Below are 23,788 nucleotides of genomic sequence, written 5' to 3'. Positions count from 1 at the left end.
TTGCTAAATAACTCAGAGCTTTCTACTTCAAGTTTCAGCCAGTTATTGGTCCCATGAGTAATTTGAGTGTGACAAGTTTCCTAATGGGCACTAAGCTCAGGAACTTTGTTATGAATGCTTTAACAGTTTAGTGATAAAATTTTGACAGTCAACGTGCCTTTACTGTGAACACAGTCTGATTTCACTATCTGTGAGTTGTCTGCCAAGTGCTCATCAGAGAACCTCAACCTTAGCCTAAAAAACCCATGTGCACTTCACAAGTATTCTGCAACCATATTAGCTGCTCCCTTTGTGTAGTGCACCTGTGCCCTATCAAGGGCAGTCCCTCCACATGGCTCCAAACAAATGGACACCAACCGACTCAAATTGCAAATTGCGAGTTTTGCTTGCACAATGCATGTGAGGCCAGCAGCCTTTACAGGATGGCCTTAGAACCCAAGTGACAGGCATTGTTGTCACCAACATGAGCCACAGTTTGCAGAACACTGTCTGCTCAGTTGCCTCAGGCAAGGCCTCCTCCACATCTCAAATGAGTGACCCTGCCAGACATACCAAGTAGACATTGGCTTTCTTTCCAGCCCCGAACGCTATCTGCCTAAGGGACTCCATAACATGCCTAATGTTGGAGCTCCCGATAACTAGTAACCCCCCCAATGTGCCTTCTCGGACACTGCCACATAAACCGTGAACTATGTTACAACAAAGGAATTCAAGGGTCAAAACCTCCAAAACTTAACAAAGAGTCATAACGTGTGGTACTTGTGTAGAACAAATAGAATATATGTACGTCTGGAGGTCCCTTCCTTACACCTCACTGTTGCAGATGGACATTACATCTTGAGCATGGACATTCACCATTTCTATTTTGGTTCTTTTTTCACACTTCAATACACCTTCTTCCTGTTTTCATGCTTGATCTGTGTTCAGTTTTTGATGGACTGTCCACTTTCCATTTTACCACTAAATCTGAGGGAAGTATGGTGCCGAGTTTCCCTTGTAAGTCATTTTATCAGCTCTGATATGAAGTTAGTACATCGGTCTGTAAAAATCATGTGACCTAGCGAGGTAGCGCAGTGGCTAACACACTGGACTCCCATTCAGGAGGATGGTGGTTCAAACCCGCATTCGGCCATCCTAATTTAGGTTTTCCGTGATTTCCCTAAATCGATTTAGGCCAATGCTTGGATGGTTCTTTGAAAGGGTACAGACAACTTCCTTCCCCATCCTTCCCTAATCTGATGGGACCGATGACCTCAGTGACCTCGCTGTTTGGTTCCCTTCCCCAAATCAACCGACCAACGAAAAAGCGTCTGTGGTGCACCAAACTTTAGTTCATAATTATTAACCATGGCTTTCGCCACTGTGTCAGCGTGTTGATTTGAAATAGTATTTCTTTGTAACATAATAACTGATGTATTATTGGTAACATAGAATGTTTCCCTGCTAGTATCTGCCCTAAAGGACCTAAGATATCCAAACCAGTAATCTCAAATGGTATGCTGGCCTCTGGTAATCTCTGAAGTTGAATATGTGGATGACTTAATTCAGCGTATTGTGTGTATGATACACAGTTCTTTACATACTACTCTAAATCCTGCCTGCATGTTTGCTACCAATATTGTTTGGCTACATGTATTTCGTACGGCATATGGTGGTACTCATAATCTCCTGATGACATCGTAAATGCTGTCTTTGGGCAATATTCTGGTGCTACCTCTGACTAGTGATGGTCATTACGCAGATTATTATTAGAAAAATGTCTGTGCTGCCCAGATTAGCCAAAGTTTCCCTTATAATCAGAACTGAGTAAGCATCTGTTATGATTTGCTTGTTTAGTTGCTAATTGTCAAAACAAAAGCAATATGCCTTCTTCCCGTCTGCACTTCCCTTTGGGACAATTACCACTGGTGCTTTCCAGAGTCTGGTACTGTTCTCTATAATACCATCTCGTAACTGTTGATTAATAATTTTTTCCATCACTGGTTGCAGGTGATGTGATGTACAATACAGTTTACAATACACAAGCAGTTCCTTCACAATCGGGATGTTATGTTGTTACCGGGGATGCATGCTATAACCCTTGAGGATTAAACATAACCTAATATTATAACAAAAACCGCTCCATTGCTATCTTCTGCTGCTTCCAGTTGTGGTATCTTCCTTCATAACGCAGCTAAACTGGCAGCTTGCTTAAGCTTGGGTCTGAATTTGTTCTGTCTAGATCAGCTGAAGCAATATCTCCAAATCCCTTGGACAATTCCATGTGTGCACTCGTAAAATTATCTGACACTAAAAGCAAGTTTTTCACCATTTGTAACCTCATTATGTGTATAACACTCCTGAAAATGAAGCCCTTTGCATTATCAAATTTTTCATTGTAGTTCAATGGCTCTAAAACACACAGTACCTTTACCTGAAAACTAATTCCTCCATCCAGCCACAGTATTTTCCCTGTATCTTGTAGTATTTATCTCAGCGAGTTGATTCTAAAGAACTGTGAATGCAGTTATGTCATCTAAATTACATTGCCTAGATTTCAGTCCCTGCAAAGTTCCATGTAAGAGGCTTTGAAAAATGGCTACTGCGCCCCACATCTGAGGACTTGCGTTACAGCAGTTCAGTATTCTCAGCAGTAGTACTGTAACAGAATGCTGCCCTGTCCAGCTCTACTGTGCGCCAATCTTAACTGACTTCTGCATGATGTTTAAGCTATAACTCTAACATCAAGATTGTGCAGCAACCTTCGCCTCTGAGACAAAATTTCTCTACAAATGCAGAAATCTTTTCCCCCAACACAGAAGCTCTACAATACTGAACCCAGTGAATGCAGGTCATTTCCATCCACTTCTTAACCTACATCATGGTAGGCCAAACCTCCTATTCCCCATGGTCCAAACTTGGCAGGAACAGCTGTCAAAGTAAAATTCTGCCACAGCATATGTTTGGACTGTGTTTATATTTACTGGGAACACCACACAGTAAATCTGGAGCCCCTATTGCCATTTGACAGTGGTTTACTATTCCCACCTCATGTCCACCTATCATGTCCCTGTTAGGCTTTTACCTGCAATATCATTTTGGATGTCCTATTTGCCCACATTTCATACATTGTGGTTCATGGCACCTTGCCGTATGTGATCTGTTCATCCTCACTTGTAACATTTAATACTTGTGGTGAAAATTCATTTTGTATACCGAACTCGGGTCACAGTGTCAATCTCTTCCAATGCCATTGCAGTTGCTACGGCTTTGGCTAAGTTCTTAAGGAACTCTGCCTGTACTTTCCTTGATACATCAGGTAGTAACCTCTGCAAAAATGCGTGTAACACTGTTTTTCTGCCTCTTGTGGGAAGGACTGTGTAGTTATCACTTTGTGTAAACTCGTGTGTTGACATTGAGCTTTTTAATTCTGTCCACAAAGTTTTCAATTGACTACCCCAGTTTCTGGAACACATTGTTCAGTTTCTCTCTAGAATACCTACTGCTATTTTTCCTTCCATGTCACCGCACCATACCCAACCCCAGAATTTCAAATGTTGGTGTGTTCCATAACTCATCATCATACATTAAGTATGTTTTAGCAAATCACACCAAATGCTATTGAACCATATGTAAAACATGTTCCTTTGATCAGCATCTCAGCTTAGTGGCTGCTAACAAGTTGTCTATGAATGGTAACACATCATCTCCTGCTATCCCCAAAATAGGATAAACTAGGGCATGAGTATGGGCATAATGGCTGAAAGTCATTAAAATATTTTGATAAGGGTTCCAACAGTCATGAAGCGGCCATAAATGAACTGGGGAAGATCTGCTTGGTCTCTGATTTTATTTTATTTGCACATTTTTGGCATCAAGCATTAACTGCCTTGTAGAACAGTGAAGAAGTTATTTTTGTCGGTTTGCTAAATAAATGTGGCTTTTACTAATCTTTTCCCCAGAGGCAGGTGCACATTTTCACCTTCTGGCACTTGTGGCATTATGCCATAATAAAGAACCAAACTTGAGATAAAACAGTACTGGTACACCAAGAAAATTTGCTTCATGAAAATTGCACCGAAAAGCTTAATATCAGGTTGGGGCCTACTTCATTGTGAATCTGGATGTACAAATGTGCACTTTAAGTCAAATTATGCATTTCAGTATGGTTTACGAAATTCCGGTGCTCGTAAGAGTATCCTCCGATGTCCTGTTCCCTTTATGATGTAATGTAAGATCTCTTAATACTATGTGTATATGTACGAGCATATGGGCTTCCTACATCATCGCAGCTGCCCACGCACAGTGACACCTTTTTACTGGCGCACTCTGGCAACTGCTGAAAGTAAGTTTTTTCTAACAGGTCATGGGGAAAATACTGCGAATGGTGCTTTGAAAAGCATTAGTTTCAAAGTAAATTTCCCTTTACACGAGATGAATTATGTTATGTGTACAAATGTGCAATGAATTTCTTAAATCACAGAGCGTTTGACTCTTAAAACTTAACACATTGATGACTAGCCGCTTAGACGACTTTACGGCACAGGAGACCAAACATTAATGTCGTTATTTAAAATTTTACTGGCACGTTTGTGTGATGTATCGTAAAGACCAAAACTCTCAAAGACAATATTATATGTGAAATTTTAGTTTTTCTTGTAGCTACACTATGTACATTAAATTAAACCATTAACTTTTCCTATTTGTGTGTTCACACTACTTAACAGTGATGTTGCTATTGGCTGGCTACATCAAGTTTCCTATGCTCTGAATATCTGCTGCCACTGGCTGGTGAGATTACATGACATAAGCTATGATTGGATTATGAAAGCACTTGTCAGTCTAGCTTTCAGTGCTTCAGAAACTAACGTGCAATTTTTAGTGGAATTCGAATCTATATTTTCATAATATGAATACAAAAGTATGCAGCATATTGTAATGTGAAAATATTCCACGTAAATGTTGCTGCACATCAAAAATCTTTCCAAATTTTTTTCAGAGTTTTTTTTGTTCTCTGAAGTTCTTTACTGGTGTATAAAACCTTTACCATTCAAAGGATTGATATTTTTACAGCTCTGAGGGAAAGTATACTGCCACTTATTGTGAAAAAGTTTATTTTTCACCTTGGAAGAAATGTATTGTCCTGTTGGGGGGGGGAGTGTGTTTTTAACTGGGAAATCCGTGAATTTTTTTTTCTTGACCATGTATACATCCTGAGGTAAGATGGTCTTCATTGCCATTGAGAGTGTTACTTCTTGAAAAATGTAACAATAATGTCTTCTTGCACTCTAGATCATGACTGTTTATCCACAGACTTCCTTGTTTGATTGTAGGTATTTTAAAGCTCGCTTTGCTGTGAATTCATGTCGAGTTCATCCATCATCATTCATTTGTTACATTCCTGTCTCATATACACTTTAAATGGTTTATTTATCAAGACATCAACAGGTTGCAATTGTGAAGTAAGAAACCACCTTTCCTTCTCTACCACACTCTGTTAATCCATAATTTCATACCAGTATCATCCATCCAACCATTTTCATGTACGTAATCGACATCTGGCGACATTTCAGAAGATTTTGGCATTGTTTTGTGCTTGGTAATGATTATTGGATTAAGTTTAGTGCTTGGAGCACAACAAGAATGGACAACAGCGTAGTGCATTTTTGCATGTCCACTTGTTTTTATAGTTACACGTTAGCACTTTTCTTGGCAACAGTTCTGTTACTCGGCACATGAAATGTCAGATGAGCTTCATCCATATTTGTTATTGGCTTAGTTCCACACTGGTTTTCTTTTTGTGTTGAATAATAAAACAAAGAAAAGATAATATTTTCTCTTCACACTATCGTGATATTTTCTGATGTATTTTGGCTTTGGTTTGCAACTAAGTCCTTGAATCCATTTCAGTATGTCATCTCTCTCTCTCTCTCTCTCTCTCTCTCTCTCTCTCTCTCTCTCTCTCTCTCTCTCTCTCTCTCTCCCTCCCTCCCCCTCCCTCTCCCCCCCCCAAAAAAATCACTCACTCACTCACTCGCTCCCATTAGCCCACTGTTGGCAGAGGGCCATAACACCGTTCAGCTGCACTGTTTCCATGTTCTTCTGCATATGCTATTACTTTCAATTTATAGCCCACGTTATATGAACACCTTTTCTTTTTTTCTATTAGGAAACTAGCTACTAGCAAAAATATTGTACCATTACCGATAACACAAATCACTTTCTATTCAAGTTCACTGACATTGTAGACTGCAGTGAAGCATCATAGGCTAGACAGTGTTCTATGTTTGTGATGGCCTGGCAGGTGGGTGACACTGCTAGCAAGTTTGTGAATATCCACAACTCATGTTGCTTTGGTTCACCACTATTGCCGGTTGCATCCATTGTTGTCAGATGGAGATAGATTTCCCACGGCATCGAATATAGGGACATTTTTAAGACTGGTGGGGATTTTAAATCAAACACTGGACATTTTTATATTAATTTCGAGTATAACACACACCTGAATGTTGGAGGCAAGTTTTCAAGGAAAAAAGTGCTTCTCATTGTCTCTAAAATATGGTACATAGCTGTGATGTACATTTCTTCTTTAATAGTGATGGAGCCTCTGTTGCCAAGTCCAAGATGAACTTGTATAAATTTATTTTCTGATAGGTCACACTTTATTAGCATCCTGTTTTCATTTAGTGGTTTGAAAAAAATGATTGACTCTTGTCCCTGGAATGATAAAACCAGTTACATTCTGTTTTTGTAACGTAATTGTGAATTTTGTTATCTACTCTGTCATAATATAAAATGTTTGTCTTGCTGGAACAAGGGTTGTGCCAAACGTCAATAGCTCTTTTCGAACTAAATTCACATAGTCACTGTAAATGTTTAATATACCATCAACTCCATCACATGCTTTTCCACCATGATTAGTGGAAATTCCATTCTGTAGTTATCCGTGGTCTTGCTTGTAATGGCACAAATTTACAAAATTATTAAGTTTCTATATTGTGCAGAACTGCCATCATTGAAGTAAATGACATGTTGAATGTGTTGTATGTGTTCCAGGGTAAGATCAATTTTATGGAAAACATAGAATATTTTTGTATCATGTTGCAAACAATCTTTTATAAAACACAGCATTCATTTAATGCAGTCCTCTGTTTTATTGTACGCAATAAAAGGGTAAAGGGTAACGTGAATGTTCTACCACCCCAAAGCAAACAAGGATAGTTTTCTGCAAAATCCACTGTAGTGGTGCATGAAGTATCAGGGAATCTTTCGTTGCTAGTTTTTCAGTAGCAACCCTGAGATTTCCATATGTAGTAATGTTGTGCCAAGTTTTAAAGTTTTTGGAGTAAATACTGAACTAATTTGTTGACTTTCTTCATTAATGTGTCCAGTGTAGGTGGATCAATTAGGATCCAGTCCTTAAAAATGACTTTTTTAGAATCTTGTAAGGATTACAACTTGTGTGAAATAATTCACATTTCACATTCTTCAGGACAATGAGAAGAGCAATGCAGCATACACTCCTCATTTTCTAGAATCTAAATACATTTCCACAATAGTTAAGTGTATGGTTCTTTTACATGCGCAGTATGCATAATCAATTTTACATTTTGGTGATAAATGTAACACATTTTTTGGATAAAGTTCACAAATATTTTATCGGAAAGAAGTACAGATCTTCCAGTTTATGCAAAAGTATAACACATTTTGCCATTTTCTGAAGGGACAGATAGTCACTCTTTTATTAGCAGGAATTCAAATTATATTGTCAGGCATAGTAACAAGAAAGGCCGTAGAAACAACTGTCATTGTTGATTTGTAGATATTTGTATGCTTAATTCCAGCATTTTAATAATTTTATATCATAATCTATTGGTTATGAACTGCAGATTGAAACTGAAGAAACTGCAAAAAGCTGGGAATTTAAGGAGATGGGATCTGGATAAACTGAAAGAACCAGAGGTTGTAGAGAGTTTGAGGGAGAGCATAAGGGAACAATTGACAGGAATGGGGGAAAGAAATACAGTAGAAGAAGAATGGGTAGCTCTGAGGGATGAAGTAGTGAAGGCAGCAGACGATCAAGTAGGTAAAAAGACGAGGGCTAATAGAAATCCTTGGGTAACAGAAGAAATATTGAATTTAATTGATGAAAGGAGAAAATATAAAAATGCAGTAAATGAAGCAGGCAAAAAGGAATACAAATGTCTCAAAAATGAGATCGACAGGAAGTGCAAAATGGCTAAGCAGGCATGGCAAGAGGACAAATGTAAGGATGTAGAGGCTTATCTCACTAGGGGTAAGATAGATACTGCCTACAGGAAAATTAAAGAGACCTTTGGAGAGAAGAGAACCACTTGTATGAATATCAAGAGCTCAGAAGGCAACCCAGTTCTAAGCAAAGAAGGGAAGGCAGAAAGGTGGAAGGAGTATATAGAGGGTTTATACAAGGGCGATGTACTTGAGGACAATATTATGGAAATGGAAGAGGATGTAGATGAAGACGAAATGGGAGATAAGATACTGCGTGAAGAATTTGACAGAGTACTGAAAGACCTGAGTCGAAACAAGGCCCCGGGAATAGACAACATTCCATTAGAACTACTGATGGCCTTGGGAGAGCCAGTCATGACAAAACTCTTACCTTCTGGTGAGCAAGATGTATGAGACAGGCGAAATACCCTCAGACTTCAAGAAGAATATAATAATTCCAATCCCAAAGAAAGCAGGTGTTGACAGATGTGAAAATTACCGAACTATCAGTTTAATAAGTCACGGCTGCAAAATACTAATGCAAATTCTTTACAGACAAATGGAAAAACTGGTAGAAGGGGACCTCGGGGAAGATCAGTTTGGATTCCGTAGAAATGTTGGAACACGTGAGGCAATACTAACCTTACGACTTATCTTAGAAGAAAGATTAAGAAAAGGCAAACCTACGTTTCTAGCATTTGTAGACTTGGAGAAAGCTTTTGACAATGTTGACTGGAATAATCTCTTTCAAATTCTGAAGGTGTCAGGGGTAAAATACAGGGAGCGAAAGGCTATTTACAATTTGTACAGAAACCAGGTGGCAGTTATAAGAGTCGAGGGACATGAAAGGGAAGCAGTGCTTGGGAAGGGAGTAAGACAGGGTTGTATCCTCTCCCCGATGTTGTTCAATCTGTATATTGAGCAAGCAGTAAAGGAAACAAACGAAAAATTCGGAGTAGGTATTAAAATTCATGGAGAAGAAGTAAAAACTTTGAGGTTCACCGATGACATTGTAATTCTGTCAGAGACAGCAAAGGACTTGGAAGAGCAGTTGAATGGAATGGACAGTGTCTTGAAAGGAGGATATAAGATGAACATCAACAAAAGCAAAACAAGGATAATGGAATGTAGTCAAATTAAATCGGGTGATGCTGAGGGAATTAGATTAGGAAATGAGACACTTAAAGTAGTAAAGGAATTTTGCTATTTAGGGAGTAAAATAACTGATGATGGTCGAAGTAGAGAGGATATAAAATGTAGACTGGCAATGGCAAGGAAATCGTTTCTGAAGAAGAGAAATTTGTTAACATCGAGTATAGATTTAAGTGTCAGGAAGTCGTTTCTGAAAATATTTGTATGGAGTGTAGCCATGTATGGAAGTGAAACATGGACGATAACTAGTTTGGACAAGAAGAGAATAGAAGCTTTCGAAATGTGGTGCTGCAGAAGAATGCTGAAGATAAGGTGGGTAGATCACGTAACTAATGAGGAGGTACTGAATAGGATTGGGGAGAAGAGAAGTTTGTGGCACAACTTGACTAGAAGAAGGGATCGGTTGGTAGGACATGTTTTGAGGCATCAAGGGATCACAAATTTAGCATTGGAGGGCAGCGTGGAGGGTAAAAATCGTAGAGGGAGACCAAGAGATGAATACACTAAGCAGATTCAGAAGGATGTAGGTTGCAGTAGGTACTGGGAGATGAAGTAGCTTGCGCAGGATAGAGTAGCATGGAGAGCTGCATCAAACCAGTCTCAGGACTGAAGACCACAACAACAACATATCATAATTGTTCCTTGTATGTTTCCATTAACACCAAATTGAATAAATTAGGTTGATAAATAAAAAAGTTATAGTGGTTACAGACTTATGAACCATCCAGTCTCTGCACACCAATTTGTGAAAATGACCCACATTTCAAAATGCTCTCATAAGTGTTGATCAAAAAATTGTGGAAAAATTGTTTATTTTGTTTTTATTACGTGGTTTCTGACACCAATTTTTCACAAACATCTGTTATATGAGGTCAGTGATCACTGTGATTTGACATGAAATATGGCGGTTGTGTTGCACTGTGATCGGCATGCTGACACCAGTGTTGTAGGTTGGCCACTTCTGCTCTGCAAAGTGATATGTGCAGGGAGGTGTGGGTTGGGAGTTCCAGAACCGCTTCGTGTGCAGAGGCAGTAATGCTCACTCAACAGCAACGTTCTTTATTAATTGGTGCTTCTGTACAGTTGGTAGACGACAGTGGCCTAGGAACTAGCCAGGGTGGTGGACAGCGAGAGTATACGCTGAGGGAGTAGGCTGCTATGGCAGAATGACAGTGGCCGGTGATGACGGTGGCCTTGCTGACGTGTCAGATGCCAGCTTCACACTACAGTGAGCTTAAGACTGTACTGGTGTACTGCTTGTGTAGTGGCTAGCAGAGTTGCGCTGGTGCTCAGTCAAACCCTGGACTTTCAAGAGACTAGGTGGAGTGTTAGGTGATGGCACCCGATGAGTAGCCTTACCTCGGTGGTTCCAGATCAGAGCCTGGAACCATCAGGGCTAGCTGACGGCTTGTAGACCAGTGACTCCAGCGACTTCGCCTAGTTGATGAGAATGTAGCGTCTTGGCCACACATTTAACCGATGACTGATGCAGAGACTATACAGATTGAATGCACAGCGCTGACGTAATGACGTTAACAGCTGAGCTGGTAGGATATGTACTTGCTCCAGTTTGGCTCCCTTCATGTATCCAGCGACAGAAACACAGTATTGTGCTACACCATATAGCAACCCAGTCCGCTACTGATGTAGAACACTATGTTGTAGAACATTACACAAAAATTTTTGCAGTGCACAGCTACAGAGTTATGTAGGTGCCTGCATATCTGTTTGCAATGGTCTGTGAGGATGATATTGCAACAGTATCTTTTGGATTTCAGTAATTTTTACATTATGTACAGATAAGAACAACATGTCTGTAGACATTACCACTGCCCTTCCAGTATCCAGTATTAGTATTAAAATTCGTCCTTTTTTTTTATTAGTTAGGATTCTGATGTTTTGATGGAAATAAGTGTTCTTTACAACCCATAACTTTATCCAAGTTCCAGTATTTTGTTTTGGTGGTAAGTGTTTCATTTGTAATTATATTTTTTCTGCAGCTCTGTGTTTCGGCTGAATGTACCCTAGAAACGTAATATAAATCAGAGAGATAGAATGAGTATTCCTTTGATTAGACAGTATGTTTCTGATAATGGGCAGTGCAAGTAGCTTCTTACAAGGAGCTTTCAGATACCACCATGGCATATATAACACAGTACAGCAATGGCCAATGCATTACGCACAATCATGTGAGAGTACCCCCATCTCCTTAATGATTACGTAATTTCAAGTGATTGTGTTGCTGATGCATACATTTTGGGGCTAGGTTTTTATTAATTTTAGCATTTATTATTCCAGTTCTCATTGTCATCCATTTTATAACACTCAGATAAACTTGTTAAAAAGAAAAATTATTAACTAATTTTTCATTTTAACTTCAGCAAATCGGGGATACAAGATGCGTACCTAGTTGCCATTCAAGATGCTGACTTATATCTTACAATGCTCCATGACTTCAGTGCAATGGGTGCTGCAATGAGAAGAGTCATGACAGGTGCTCTCACAAACCCACAGGTAAAATAATTTTTCTGTGATTCTTTTGTTTCTGTTCTTTTAATATACTGTTTTTATACAATTAATTACATAAGAAAGAATTTATGATTTTTGCATCACACAAATTTTAAATTTTCTCACCCTTTTTTGGTAAACCACACATTTTTAATTACATCTTTCTTAATGTGTAAACAGGTAGGCTATTTTTCATCTATTCTGTTGCAATAAAACTATCAGATGTCTTGGTTTAGAACTCTCTTTGGGCATTCCTATATCCTGTAACATTGCGTGTGTGTGGAAAATGCTTCTCATGTCTGTGGCATTTGATAAGCCACATTCACATCTTGGGTCATACTAAATGGGTAGCACCTCATAAAGCTCAGTGAACCGGGGTTTCTTGAGCTGTAGATGGCGAGTGCTGCCAATCCTCTGTAATCACAGACTCTGTAGATGCTTTGCTTCACAATCATTAAATGTTGTGCATCACAGAGAGTATGGATCTAGGCTTAAGCATTGAAAGTTTGAGGGTGGTATAAACCTGTAAAAAAAAAGTCCCTCAGACTGATGGAATGGACGACTGTAAAGGCAAAACAGTTGTTGGTGAGTATCCTCTGTGACATCTGCCTTGCCCCAACTGTTGTAAGTCTTGTCCAGGTAAGTGGAGCTCTGTCTGCATTGTCCTTTATGTCCCCTGTTTCTAATGAAAGATCATTGCATCCCATTTTGTACATAAAAATTCTTCCATCTGTATAGATGTACCATATGACAGTAACAATACCTGCTCAACAGAAAGTGCTTGAAATAGCTCACTTCATTCGTCAGCTTAGAAAAGAGTGCCAGTGAGTAGCAGGACACTTAACATAACAACATAACACACATAATTGCCAGGGAAGAGGGAAATTTCAGTAAGGAGTCATCTTACTATGATAGGAACGATGATTTGAAACAAAACTTCCTATGGACACATGCCTTATTCTGAATGGTTTCCGAGATAGAATACATTTAATGAACTTTGCTATTTACTTCCTGTGTTATTCAGTACATTGTCAACCCACAAGGTTAGCAGAGAGTGTTAATGCTCTGCTTTCTGGACTCGGATAGGCGCACTGGCCCCAGATCAAATCTGCCTGGTAGATTACTGACTTTGGCTGGTGTGCTGGCCAGCCTGGATGTGGTTTTTAGGCAGTTTTCCACATCTCGCTTGGTGAACACCGGGCTGGTCCCCATGTTCCGCCTCAGTTACACAACTCGCAGACATCTGAAAATGCTCACACTGTTCCATGGATTACACTAGACGCAGACAGCTGGGGTACGCTCATTCCGTCCCGGGGGGTATGGGTGGCAGCTGGAAGGGCATCTGGTCACCCTTAAACATTAACCTTGCCATATCCATCCTAATCATGTGAAACTGTGGGACAAAGCACCAGTAAAAGAAAGAAAGAATTCAGTACATTGTCAGGCGTACACAAGTAGAACAGTTGTTAAACATTGCAGTATGTGTTTCACAAAGATTCAGTTGAAAAAGGTGCATTTTTAACAACCCACTTCTAAGCAGGATCATACACATCACATTACAGCTATTGTGCAGTTCATGATAAATAGCATAACTACATAGGCTTCTGCAGTCAATGTCAAGATGATTAAAATTCTTCTAGGTTTGTACCATGTCGTTGTATAAAATACTTTAATTATAAGCTGCAAAACCTATGTTTCGATTGTATTACAATGGCCTTCCTCAGGAAAGACTGATTTCGTTGGAGCCTGAGATATTGTGTAATGCCATAGATTTACATCTGTAGAGGCAAGTGACGGAATTCAGCACTTTTGGCCAGTCACAATACTACTACTGTCCCCTTTCCAACCCAACATGTTGCATGAACTCCCTATTGCTGCCTGTGTCTTGTGTGTATTTAAGATAACCTCATCTTGTCCCCTTCCTTTCCTGATAACAGATATCCCAGATAGTCTTTCTTACTTCGCACAAATGTTGTGACAATTCCTTAACAAACACTATAGCTGGTATTTTTTCACTATCTGTCTCCAGTGTGACCTGTTATGATTCTGTTAAGTTCATTATTGGTATGGCGTTAAAATCTAATTTTTCTGTTTCAGTTATTGCACTGATATTTATCTCATCCAGAGTTGCTTGTGATTTAATGTTGCTCCTGATGGATCCCACAGCTGAATTCTTTTATTCCCTTTCCTTCTTCTTGTTGAAATAAAGAGGTCTATTGTTCCACACTGGGTAAAAAATTATTACTAACTGTTACAGTCAGTTTTGGCATTTTGCCATGTAAAAGCTATTGGAGTGCTTACCAGGGATTATCATTGTCGCATGTGAATGACATGGACAGGATTTAGCCTTTTCTTGAGTGGCCATTCTGATGTTTAACCAATCTACATAAACACATGCTATAACAATATTATGAAAAGGAAAGTTGCTATTCACCATGTAGCAGAGATGCTGAGTTGACTGAGCATTTCCGCTATATGGTGAGTAGCAACTTTCCTTTCCATAATATTGTTACATTCCATCCCAGATTTTCCATTGTTTAAACACATGCTATTTTATACAGTACCCCAGTACCCTTGTGGTCATAGTGGAAAGTTTGTTGGGTGTATCATAGGGTCAGTGTTGTCAAAGATATTAGCATAGTGTGTAAAGTCCTTTTTACATTTCCTTGCCCTTTCTCTGTCCGTGACATGGTGAAGACTAGTTAGATAGCCTCTTGTGCTCTTTTATGTACAGAACCGTAATTATTACCCTGACATTTCTGTGAATGTACATTTATTTATTTATTTACTTCATAACAATAACAGTGAACAGGGTAATTACTTCTAGAAAACATCACAAATTTCTCCAGGAGTAATTATAGAACACTTTGTCTCAGTTCATACTTAATACAAGGTCACTACGTGTCTTGTTACTCTAGTGTCAGCCATTGAAGCGTATTAATGAAAAACAGAGGAAGTGTTTTCTAAAATTTCCCTCTAAACTTACAATCTTATAGGGCTCTTAAAACCAGGTAGTGTGGACTTTTCTAAGAGAGTGAATTCCAAGAAGCCACAAATCAGGAAATGGTTGCATTTAGTGCGGAACTTTATGCAGTTCTGGATTGCATTTAGTGCGAACTTTATGCAGTTCTGAAGATGATTGTGTAGATGAGATGTGGTAGGCTGCGAAAATTACTTGACTTTAGATTCCTGGAGTATTGGGCAGGCTGTTCAGCTTCTGTACTGCAAGGAAAAATTAGTCCAAAGCATCCAGCATGCCTTACAAGATGAGATTGTCTTTTTCAGCAGTGTAATAGAGCATGTGAGAATAAAAACAGGGAAAAATGAAATGTTAAATAAAGCAACTAAAATGATCAAATTGTGTAATAAAGTGTGCTGTAGCCCTACACACTATGGTATTGCTGTTGAGAAGATATGATATGTATCATTGAGAATATATTTATTTGTAGGTCACAGGCAACAAGCTGCAATGTTTCCATAGCCATGGTGTACTTTTCAGCAAAGAGATATGTTGAAGAAACTCTTGCAGTGTGTTAACTGTAAGTTGACCACTAGACTCCCTAGACATGAATCTGTAGAAGTCAAAAGACTATGGCCAATAGTCATTTTGTTTTGATTGCAGCCAATTTTAAATGTGTCAGCAAGTAAGGTTATTTTTGTTTCAATTGCAAACAACATTTAAATAATCTTTACTTCCATGTGTGACTTCTAGTTTTGCAGAAGCACAAAGTACATTGTAAGGTGCGTGCACTGTGGTAAGCAGTTGTTACCCCTGCACGGCTCCTCACTCTGTGGATGTGTCTGTAAATGCCAGACTAGCTTCCTCCAACTATCCACAATCCCATCTGGTAACTGGGTAACTTAAAGTTAACACACTGTAGCAGACTTTGTGCAAGGGGCGCCTTGTGACAAGTGAGGTATCTCTCTGGAGAGAGGCATTGTTTGTGACATACCTCTCTTATTTGACCATAAAAATATGGAAAAACAGTTAATTTTGTATATTTCTAGGAGTTATTTTAAATACTTGAAACTGACAAATTTAGGATGTTGTAATTAGATGAAATGACATTGAGACTTTTACTTCCATGACAGTCACTGTAATACGAAGAAATTTGGTTATGTTGTTACAGAGTGAGTGGTGTGTGTGTGTGTGTGTGTGTGTGTGTGTGTGTGTGTGTGTGTGTGTGTGTGTGTGTGAGGGGGGGGGGGGGGGGAGATCACATACAATGTGTATGGCTGGCAGGACATTCAGTACTGTCATTTTGCGTCAGTTTGAATCAGATTTTAAAACAGTCATTTTAAGTCCTTTTTATATTTTTTTCCAGATATATAAGCACCTTACTGAATGCTTTTCAGAGGATTCTGAATACTATAGCTATATGTTAGAGAGCCAGCGTGTTTATCATGAAGCTTTGAAGTCTCTTCCTAATCCAGAACCACCCGAAGAGTACAAAGGTATGGAAACACTGTTTTGATTTTTGTTTGTTACCTATTATTAGTCTTTAATATGACCATAAGTAATTGAACTATGTTATAAGACTTTGCAGGTGCTGTTTTGTGTTTTAATATTCTGTTGTCTGTGAAATGTTGTTCACTATATTCTTCCGTACTTCCTTACTTCCGGGTGGGGACTACTCAGGAGGACGTCGTTATCAGGAGAAAGAAAACTGGCATCCTACGGATCGGAGCGTGGAACGTCAGATCCCTTAATCGGGCAAGTAGATTAGAAAATTTAAAAAGAGAAATGGATAGGTTAAAGTTAGATATAGTGGGAATTTGCGAAGTTCGGTGGCAGGAGGAACAAGACTTTTGGCCAGGTGAATACAGGGTTATAAATACAAAATCAAATAGGGGTAATGCAGGAGTGGGTTTAATAATGAATAAAAAAATAGGAGTTCGGGTAAGCTACTACAAACAACATAGTGAACGCATTATTGTGTCCAAGAGAGACACGAGGCCCACGCCTACAACAGTAGTACAAGTCTATATGCCAACTAGCTCTGCAGATGATGAAGAAATTGAAGAAATGTATGATGAGATAAAAGATATTATTCAGGTAGTGAAGGGAGACGAACATTTAATAGTCATGGGTGACTGGAATTCGGTAGAAGGAAAAGGAAGAGAAGGAAACGTAGTAGGTGAATATGGATTGGGGGTAAGAAATGAGAGAGGAAGCCGCCTGGTAGAATTTTGCACAGAGCACAACTTAATCATAGCTAACACTTCGTTCAAGAAGCATAAAAGGAGGTTGTATACATGGAAGAAGCCTGGAGATACTGGAAGGTGTTAGATAGATTATATAATGCTAAGACAGAGATTTAGGAACCAAGTTTTAAATTGTAAGACATTTCCAGGGGCAGATGTGGTCTCTGACCACAATCTATTGGTTATGAACTGTAGATTAAAACTGAAGAAACTGCAAAAAGGTGGGAATTTGAGGAGATGGGACCTGGATAAACTGAAAGAACCAGTGGTTGTAGAGTGTTTCAGGAAGAGCATAAAGGAACAATTGACAAGAATGGGGGAAAGAAATACAGCAGAAGAAGAATGGATAGCTTTGAGGGATGAAGTGGTGAAGGCAGCAGAGGATCAAGTAGGTAAAAAGACGAGGGCTAGTAGAAATCCTTGGGTGACAGAAGAAATACTGAATTTAATAGATGAAAGGAGAAAATATAAAAATGCAGTAAATGAAGCAGGCAATAAGGAATACAAACGTCTCAAAAATGAGATCGACAGGAAGTGCAAAATGGCTAAGCAGGCATGGCTAGAGGACAAATGTAAGGATGTAGAGGCTTATCTCACTAGGGGTAAGGTAGATACTGCCTACAGGAAAATTAAAGAGACCTTTGGAGAGAAGAGAACCACTTGTATGAATATCAAGGGCTCAGATGGAAACCCAGTTCTAAGCAAAGAAGGGAAGGCAGAAAGGTGGAAGGAGTATATAGAGGGACTATACAAGGGCGATGTTCTTGAGGACAATATTATGGAAATGGAAGAGGATGTAGATGAAGATGAAATGGGAGATATGATACTGCGTGAAGAATTTGATAGAGCACTGAAAGACCTAAGTCGAAACAAGCCCAGGGAGTAGACAACATTCCATTAGAACTACTGACAGCCTTGGGAGAGCCATTCCTGACAAAACTCTACCATTTGGTGAGCAAAATATATGAGACAGGTGAAATACCCTCAGACTTCAAAAAGAATATAATAATTCCAATCCCAAAGAAAGCAGGTGCTGACAGATGTGAAAATTACCGAACTATCAGTTTAATAAGTCACGGGTGCAAAATGCTAATGTGAATTCTGTACAGACGAATGGAAAAACTGGTAGAAGCCGACCTTGGGGAAGATCAGTTTGGATTCCGTAGAAATATGGGAACACGTGAGGCAATACTGACCCTACGACTTATCTTAGAAGCTAGATTAAGAAAAGGCAAACCTACGTTTCTAGCATTTGTAGACTTGGAGAAAGCTTTTGACAATGTTGACTGGAATAATCTCTTTCAAATTCTGAAGGTGGCAGGGGTAAAATACAGGGAGCGAAAGGCTATTCACAATTTGTACGGAAAGCAGATGGCAGTTATAAGAGTCGAGGGACATGAAGGGGAAGCAGTGGTTGGGAAAGGAGTGAGACAGGGTTGTAGCCTCTCTCCGATGTTATTCAATCTGTATATTGAGCAAGCAGTAAAGGAAACAAAAGAAAAATTCGGAGTAGGGATTAAAATCCATGGAGAAGAAATAAAAACTTCGAGGTTTGCCGATGACATTGTAATTCTGTCAGAGACAGCAACAGACCTGGAAGAGCAGTTGAATGGAATGGACAGTGTCTTGAAGGGAGGATATAAAATGAGCATCAACAAAAGCAAAACGAGTCTAATGGAATGTAATCAAATTAAAACTGGTGATGCTGCGGGAATGAGATTACGAAAGGAGACGCTTAAAGTAGTAAAGGAGTTTTGCTTTCCAATCCTGATACATTTGGTACTCCTGTACCGCCTCGTACGATAGCGACCGTTAGCCAGCCATTACCATGCGAAAATGTATCATTAAGATCAATACTAAAATTCAATTTACAACCACAGAAGACAGCGGGTCCATCTAGTAGTGAGTGTGCAGCGACAGATTTTATGGTATTCTTCTTCTTGTCAGCAGCAGATGTTGTCATTTCCACGTCTTCAATTGTTTTATATATTGTCTGTCTCGCACGGTGACGGTATCTTCTGTTGACCTTTGACCCCGCCGACAAGGCGGCGGTACGTCATCTTGGCAGCGCGCCAGCCGCGGACTTAGCGCACAGCGGACGGGAGCACCTAGTGAGTCTAGTGCTCCCGTCCGGGATAACGCGCGGCTGGCACTGTGAAAGGTTCTAAGTCCGAATCAAGGTCACGCGCTATCGCGCGTCTATAAAAGCGAGCGAGCGCCGCGCAGCGGCTCACTCGCGCTGCTGCTGCTGCTGCTGCACAGGCAACTGCATTGAACGCTGCCAAGATGCCTTACAGAAGATACCGTCGTCGTGCGAGACAGACAATATATAAAACAATTGAATTCCAGGTGCTATAGGATTTCTCGCCATACGTGCTCCTTCAACAGTATGGTATCCAATGAAAAAAAAAAAAAAAAAAAAAAAAAACCTTGAAATCTCAACCCTTGAACAGCTCTGTTTTAGAGAAAGAATACACTATTCCTGTTAACAGAAAATACTGGTCAGTTCTAGTATTGCCATCTTAAAAATATTTTATCTCATCTCCTTACACAACTTACAGCCTATGATGATTACTATATCGATTCTGTCATTGGTGATGAGTCTTGTATTGGCTGCAGGAACTCCCTGATTTAAATTAAATTCAGTCATTATTTGGTATGAAAATGATGTGACACCAAAGCCCATTATGCAACGTGTTTTGTATAAGTCTTTGTAAGTCTATCTTTATACGGGATGGTCGGGGGACTTAAGCTGTTCAATATAAAATGTCAAATCAAAAACACCTTCAGCCATCCATATTTCTAATTTTATTTTATTTTTGCAACCAGTTTTGGGGTTTCACTACACCACCTTCAGGCCTCCTCACTGTGTAGGAAAATAATCCCCACTCTCTTGCATCATTGAAATAGAGGCCAGCAATTCAGTAAATGGTATCTGTAGACTTCTTTTTTAGCAACGCAAGCCCTTTATTCATCAGTTACAGACTGACTCTTGTAAAAAAAATTAGTAACTTGGTTATAATTTCATTTCATATGATTTGGTTTCTCTGCATGATAGTGATAGTGCAGGATCACCACCTTTCCGTGGAAGCTTTCAAGTTCTTTCACTTAACGTTACACAGCTGACACTATTGTACAATGGGTGAAGTCTGCGCCTGATGAATGAAGGAATCATGTTGTAAAAAACGAAGTCTACTGATAAGTTACTGAATGCTGGCGCCTATTTTGTTAACACATTCTTCCTACACATTGGTCGGGGGGGCGTGAAGAATGGTTAGTGAAATGCCGAAACTGGTCACAGAAATTGTAGGTATAGATGGCTGAAAGTGTTTTTGTTCTGATTTTTTTGTTTTTTATAAAGTCTGTCTTTCGAAGTGGCCAATGCAGATAGTATAAAGTAAGTTCAACTGTAGTCAAACATGGCTAGGGAACTAAAGGTCAGTCATGACTTTCAATTCAATCCCTGTGTTTCAGTTTCTGAAATGGAAGGATACTCACATTAGCAGGTCTACAGTTTTGTATTGATTGTTCTCATTTGTTATGATTTATGATTCAAAATACAACTCCTACAGATTGTCTGAACTTTTGTCCCTTTGGCACAATCTGGTACTGCAGACTCTTTTAATTTACTTAAACTTTCTATGATTTCTCCCTTTGTAAGTAGTGTAGTTAATAATTGCAGTAAGTAATTTGAGTGAATTCCTTTTTTTTTTACTACATTTGCGTATCACCTTGATCTAAAGAAGAAATGTCTTGTGGATGGAGGTGATACCACAGAAAACTTATAAAAAGTTCCTGAATGATGTAAATTGAAACCAACAGCTGTATTGTAATTCAGACATCATTTATTCAAAACATGCTACCATTTTCACCATAAACAAGCATCATCTTCAGGCCCCAAGTTTAATCTGCCATCAACGTACAAACCACAATGACAAAGCCCAAGAGTTTTCAAATGGAGATAGTACAACTTATTAAGCAAGTTATACCAGCATGTACAACCAAAAATGTCATGTGCAGCGGAGCCAAAATCAGTTGAATTTTGTAACTTCCAGTAACAAGCCTACCAGTGCTCAGATGACAACCGAGATGATGCTTTTTCACTTCAAAACTTGTAGCATGTTTTGAATAAATGGTGTCTGAATTACAATACATCCATTGGTTTCAATTTTCATTATTCAGGTACTTCATGCCTAGCTACTGTCCTTGATGGGTTACATGAGACTAATATCAGGTTGTGGTGATACGGCATTTGAGTGCTTCTTCTCCCAACTATGTATTGAACACGAGACATTCCACAGCCTTGTTAGTTACTTGCATATCCCATGGTACTGAAAACAAACATAGTTAGTAATACTCATTGTGTTCATGCCAACTACCAATTTGTGTCAGGTGTTTGTGCTTTAGCACTGAGCTGAAAAATTGCAGTAAACTGGGTCAAAACTTATCAACTCAGTTGTAATTTTGTCATCATATGATTTGATTTTTCTGCGTGGTACGAGAGTGCAGCGGGAGTAACATGTTTCCGTGGCAGTTTTCATGTTCTTGCACTTAACATTACACAACTGACATTGGTGTATGATGGAGTATTCATTTTTGGTTATCTCTCTTCATTTTCAAATCTTTCATTGAATATGATGGATTCCATTTGCTTATAAGATCTAAATTATTTGCGAGGAACTGTCTCTACCTTTTGAACTCAATGTGTTGTGGACTATTTGTCATTTGTCCCCTGTAATGAGGTTGTAACTAGTTTAAGTAATACACTACCACCTATTAATTTCAGCACACGCCGGTATTTCAGATTTACAACACAAATCAAACATTATTTCTCACAAAATAAAATTATATTAGCTTCCGCGTATATAATACAATCACAATCATAATCATTATATTTTACTTTCATCGAAGTATCCTCCTTTGGATTTAATGACTGCCTCACAAACTCGAGGCATGCGGTCAGTTAGTTTTTTTAGGTATCGTGAATCTATATGATTCCACACATCCTGAACAATATTCCAGAGATGTTCTTTGCTGTGCATATTAACTTCCATGATATTTCTGTCCACTTCATCCCAACCCATTTCAGTGGGATTACAATCGGAGCTTTGGGATGGCCATAGCATATCATTCAGTACTATCTGTTTTTCCTTTGGTGCAGTGTAGTTCGTTCAGTATGCCGACCAATGTTTTGGGTCATTATCCTGTTGTACGGTGAAGCCTTTTCGTACTAAGTGCAATCCACTTTGCATTGCATAATACTGACGTATGCGATGGTATTACTTCTGATCCATACATCCTTCTATTTTCACAGTGTCGCCAGCTCTATCTCCAGCAAAACATCCCCAAACCGTAATAGAACTTTCACCGTTTTTAACTCTAGGTAGAACACACTGATGAGCTACCCTTTCCCCTACAAATGGCAAACAAATATTCTCCTTCTGGCTCCAAAAATCTCTAACTTCAATTCATCGGTGAATAACACTTTTGTCCACCCTTCCTATATCCAATTATGTTTTCTAGCCCACTCAAGTCTCTTCTGTTTATTTATGGGCCTTAGAAGAGGTTTTCTTGCTGTGACACATCCTTTCAAGCCGGGTACAGTCAGCCTCCTCCTTCCTGTTGTAATAGATATTGTTGTCGTATTCATTTCTACCAATTCTGCACGAATTTGGGACTGTCTTTTGAATCTATTTCTCGCACTGGTAATTCTGATATATTTATCATCATTTTTAGTTGTTTTACGAGGTCATCCTGGTCGTGGTAAGTCCTTATTGCTACGTGTTGTCTTCTGGCGGTGAAGGGTGTAGATAAACCTGCTTGGCTAAATGCTACAATTGCAGCACGGGTTTCTGTGGATATCTCCACTCGGGGAGCCATACTAGCGATGTGCACACTTCAGTGTCACGAAGGAACTGACGTGCAGGAACCACGTGTTGTGTATCGCAGCAATGCTTACTGTTTGCTGTGGACGTCACGTAACTACAGGGAACAACACAGGTGCACCAAATGCGGCGTCCATTGGCAAATAGGTAAATAAACATATCAGATAGGTACATAACGTTTATGTACACAACATTGTTGGATACTATTGTATCTCAGTGACCACAAACAAAAATCATTACATTATACAACTGTTGTACTATTCCTTTGCTTCCTCAACTGTACCCATGGTATTAGACCTTATCTACAGAGAACTAGATGTCATTTATTGGGTGTATCGAAATTAATGAGCGGTAGTGTATGTGCACTGAAAAGAAAATGAAAATAAGGGGAAAAAGCTTCCTTCTTCATCCCGGCTGCTGTAGATTTACTGTATGTCCTATTGTGCACTACTTTCCTATTGCCTTACGTGAATACCTGCACTGAGTCCCTTGCCTTCTGGCTGCTACCTAGTGGTGAATTGCCCATGCTGTCTTCATTGCACTACACTGAGTTTTTGTAGCTCTAATGCTAATAACTTAGTCTCAATCTGAATTTACTCACCATGACTGGAGAACAAATATTGTATGTGTACTTATTCTTATTACTACATGTAGTGCAGTATTTTTGTTGTGCCTGTCTGTGGTGCAACATCTGCTCTGTATGGTGAGCTGCAATTTTCATAATATTGTCGTTATTCCATCCTGGATTTTCCATGGTTTAACTACTCTGTAACATAAAGTTTGAAGCTTCAATGGACATGGATTTTTCC

General features: G+C 39.2%; 1 protein-coding gene across 2 annotated transcripts in view; it reads left to right on the top strand.

Moving 5' to 3' along the window:
- The window catches only part of LOC126473269 (E3 ubiquitin-protein ligase Ubr3), a 297,943-nt gene that overhangs the window by 31,670 nt on the left and 242,485 nt on the right, over positions 1 to 23,788 (top strand). For both annotated transcript variants that reach the window (XM_050100220.1, XM_050100221.1), the window contains exons 4-5: positions 11,763 to 11,895; positions 16,215 to 16,344. In XM_050100220.1, the coding sequence (XP_049956177.1) occupies positions 11,763 to 11,895; positions 16,215 to 16,344 (263 nt within the window). The remainder of the gene's footprint in view (positions 1 to 11,762; positions 11,896 to 16,214; positions 16,345 to 23,788) is intronic.

This window comes from Schistocerca serialis, chromosome 4, assembly GCF_023864345.2.
Source record: "Schistocerca serialis cubense isolate TAMUIC-IGC-003099 chromosome 4, iqSchSeri2.2, whole genome shotgun sequence".
Lineage (NCBI taxonomy): Eukaryota > Metazoa > Arthropoda > Insecta > Orthoptera > Acrididae > Schistocerca > Schistocerca serialis.
The sequence above is the reverse complement of the archived record's forward strand: the minus strand, read 5'-3'. Positions and strand labels throughout refer to the sequence as shown.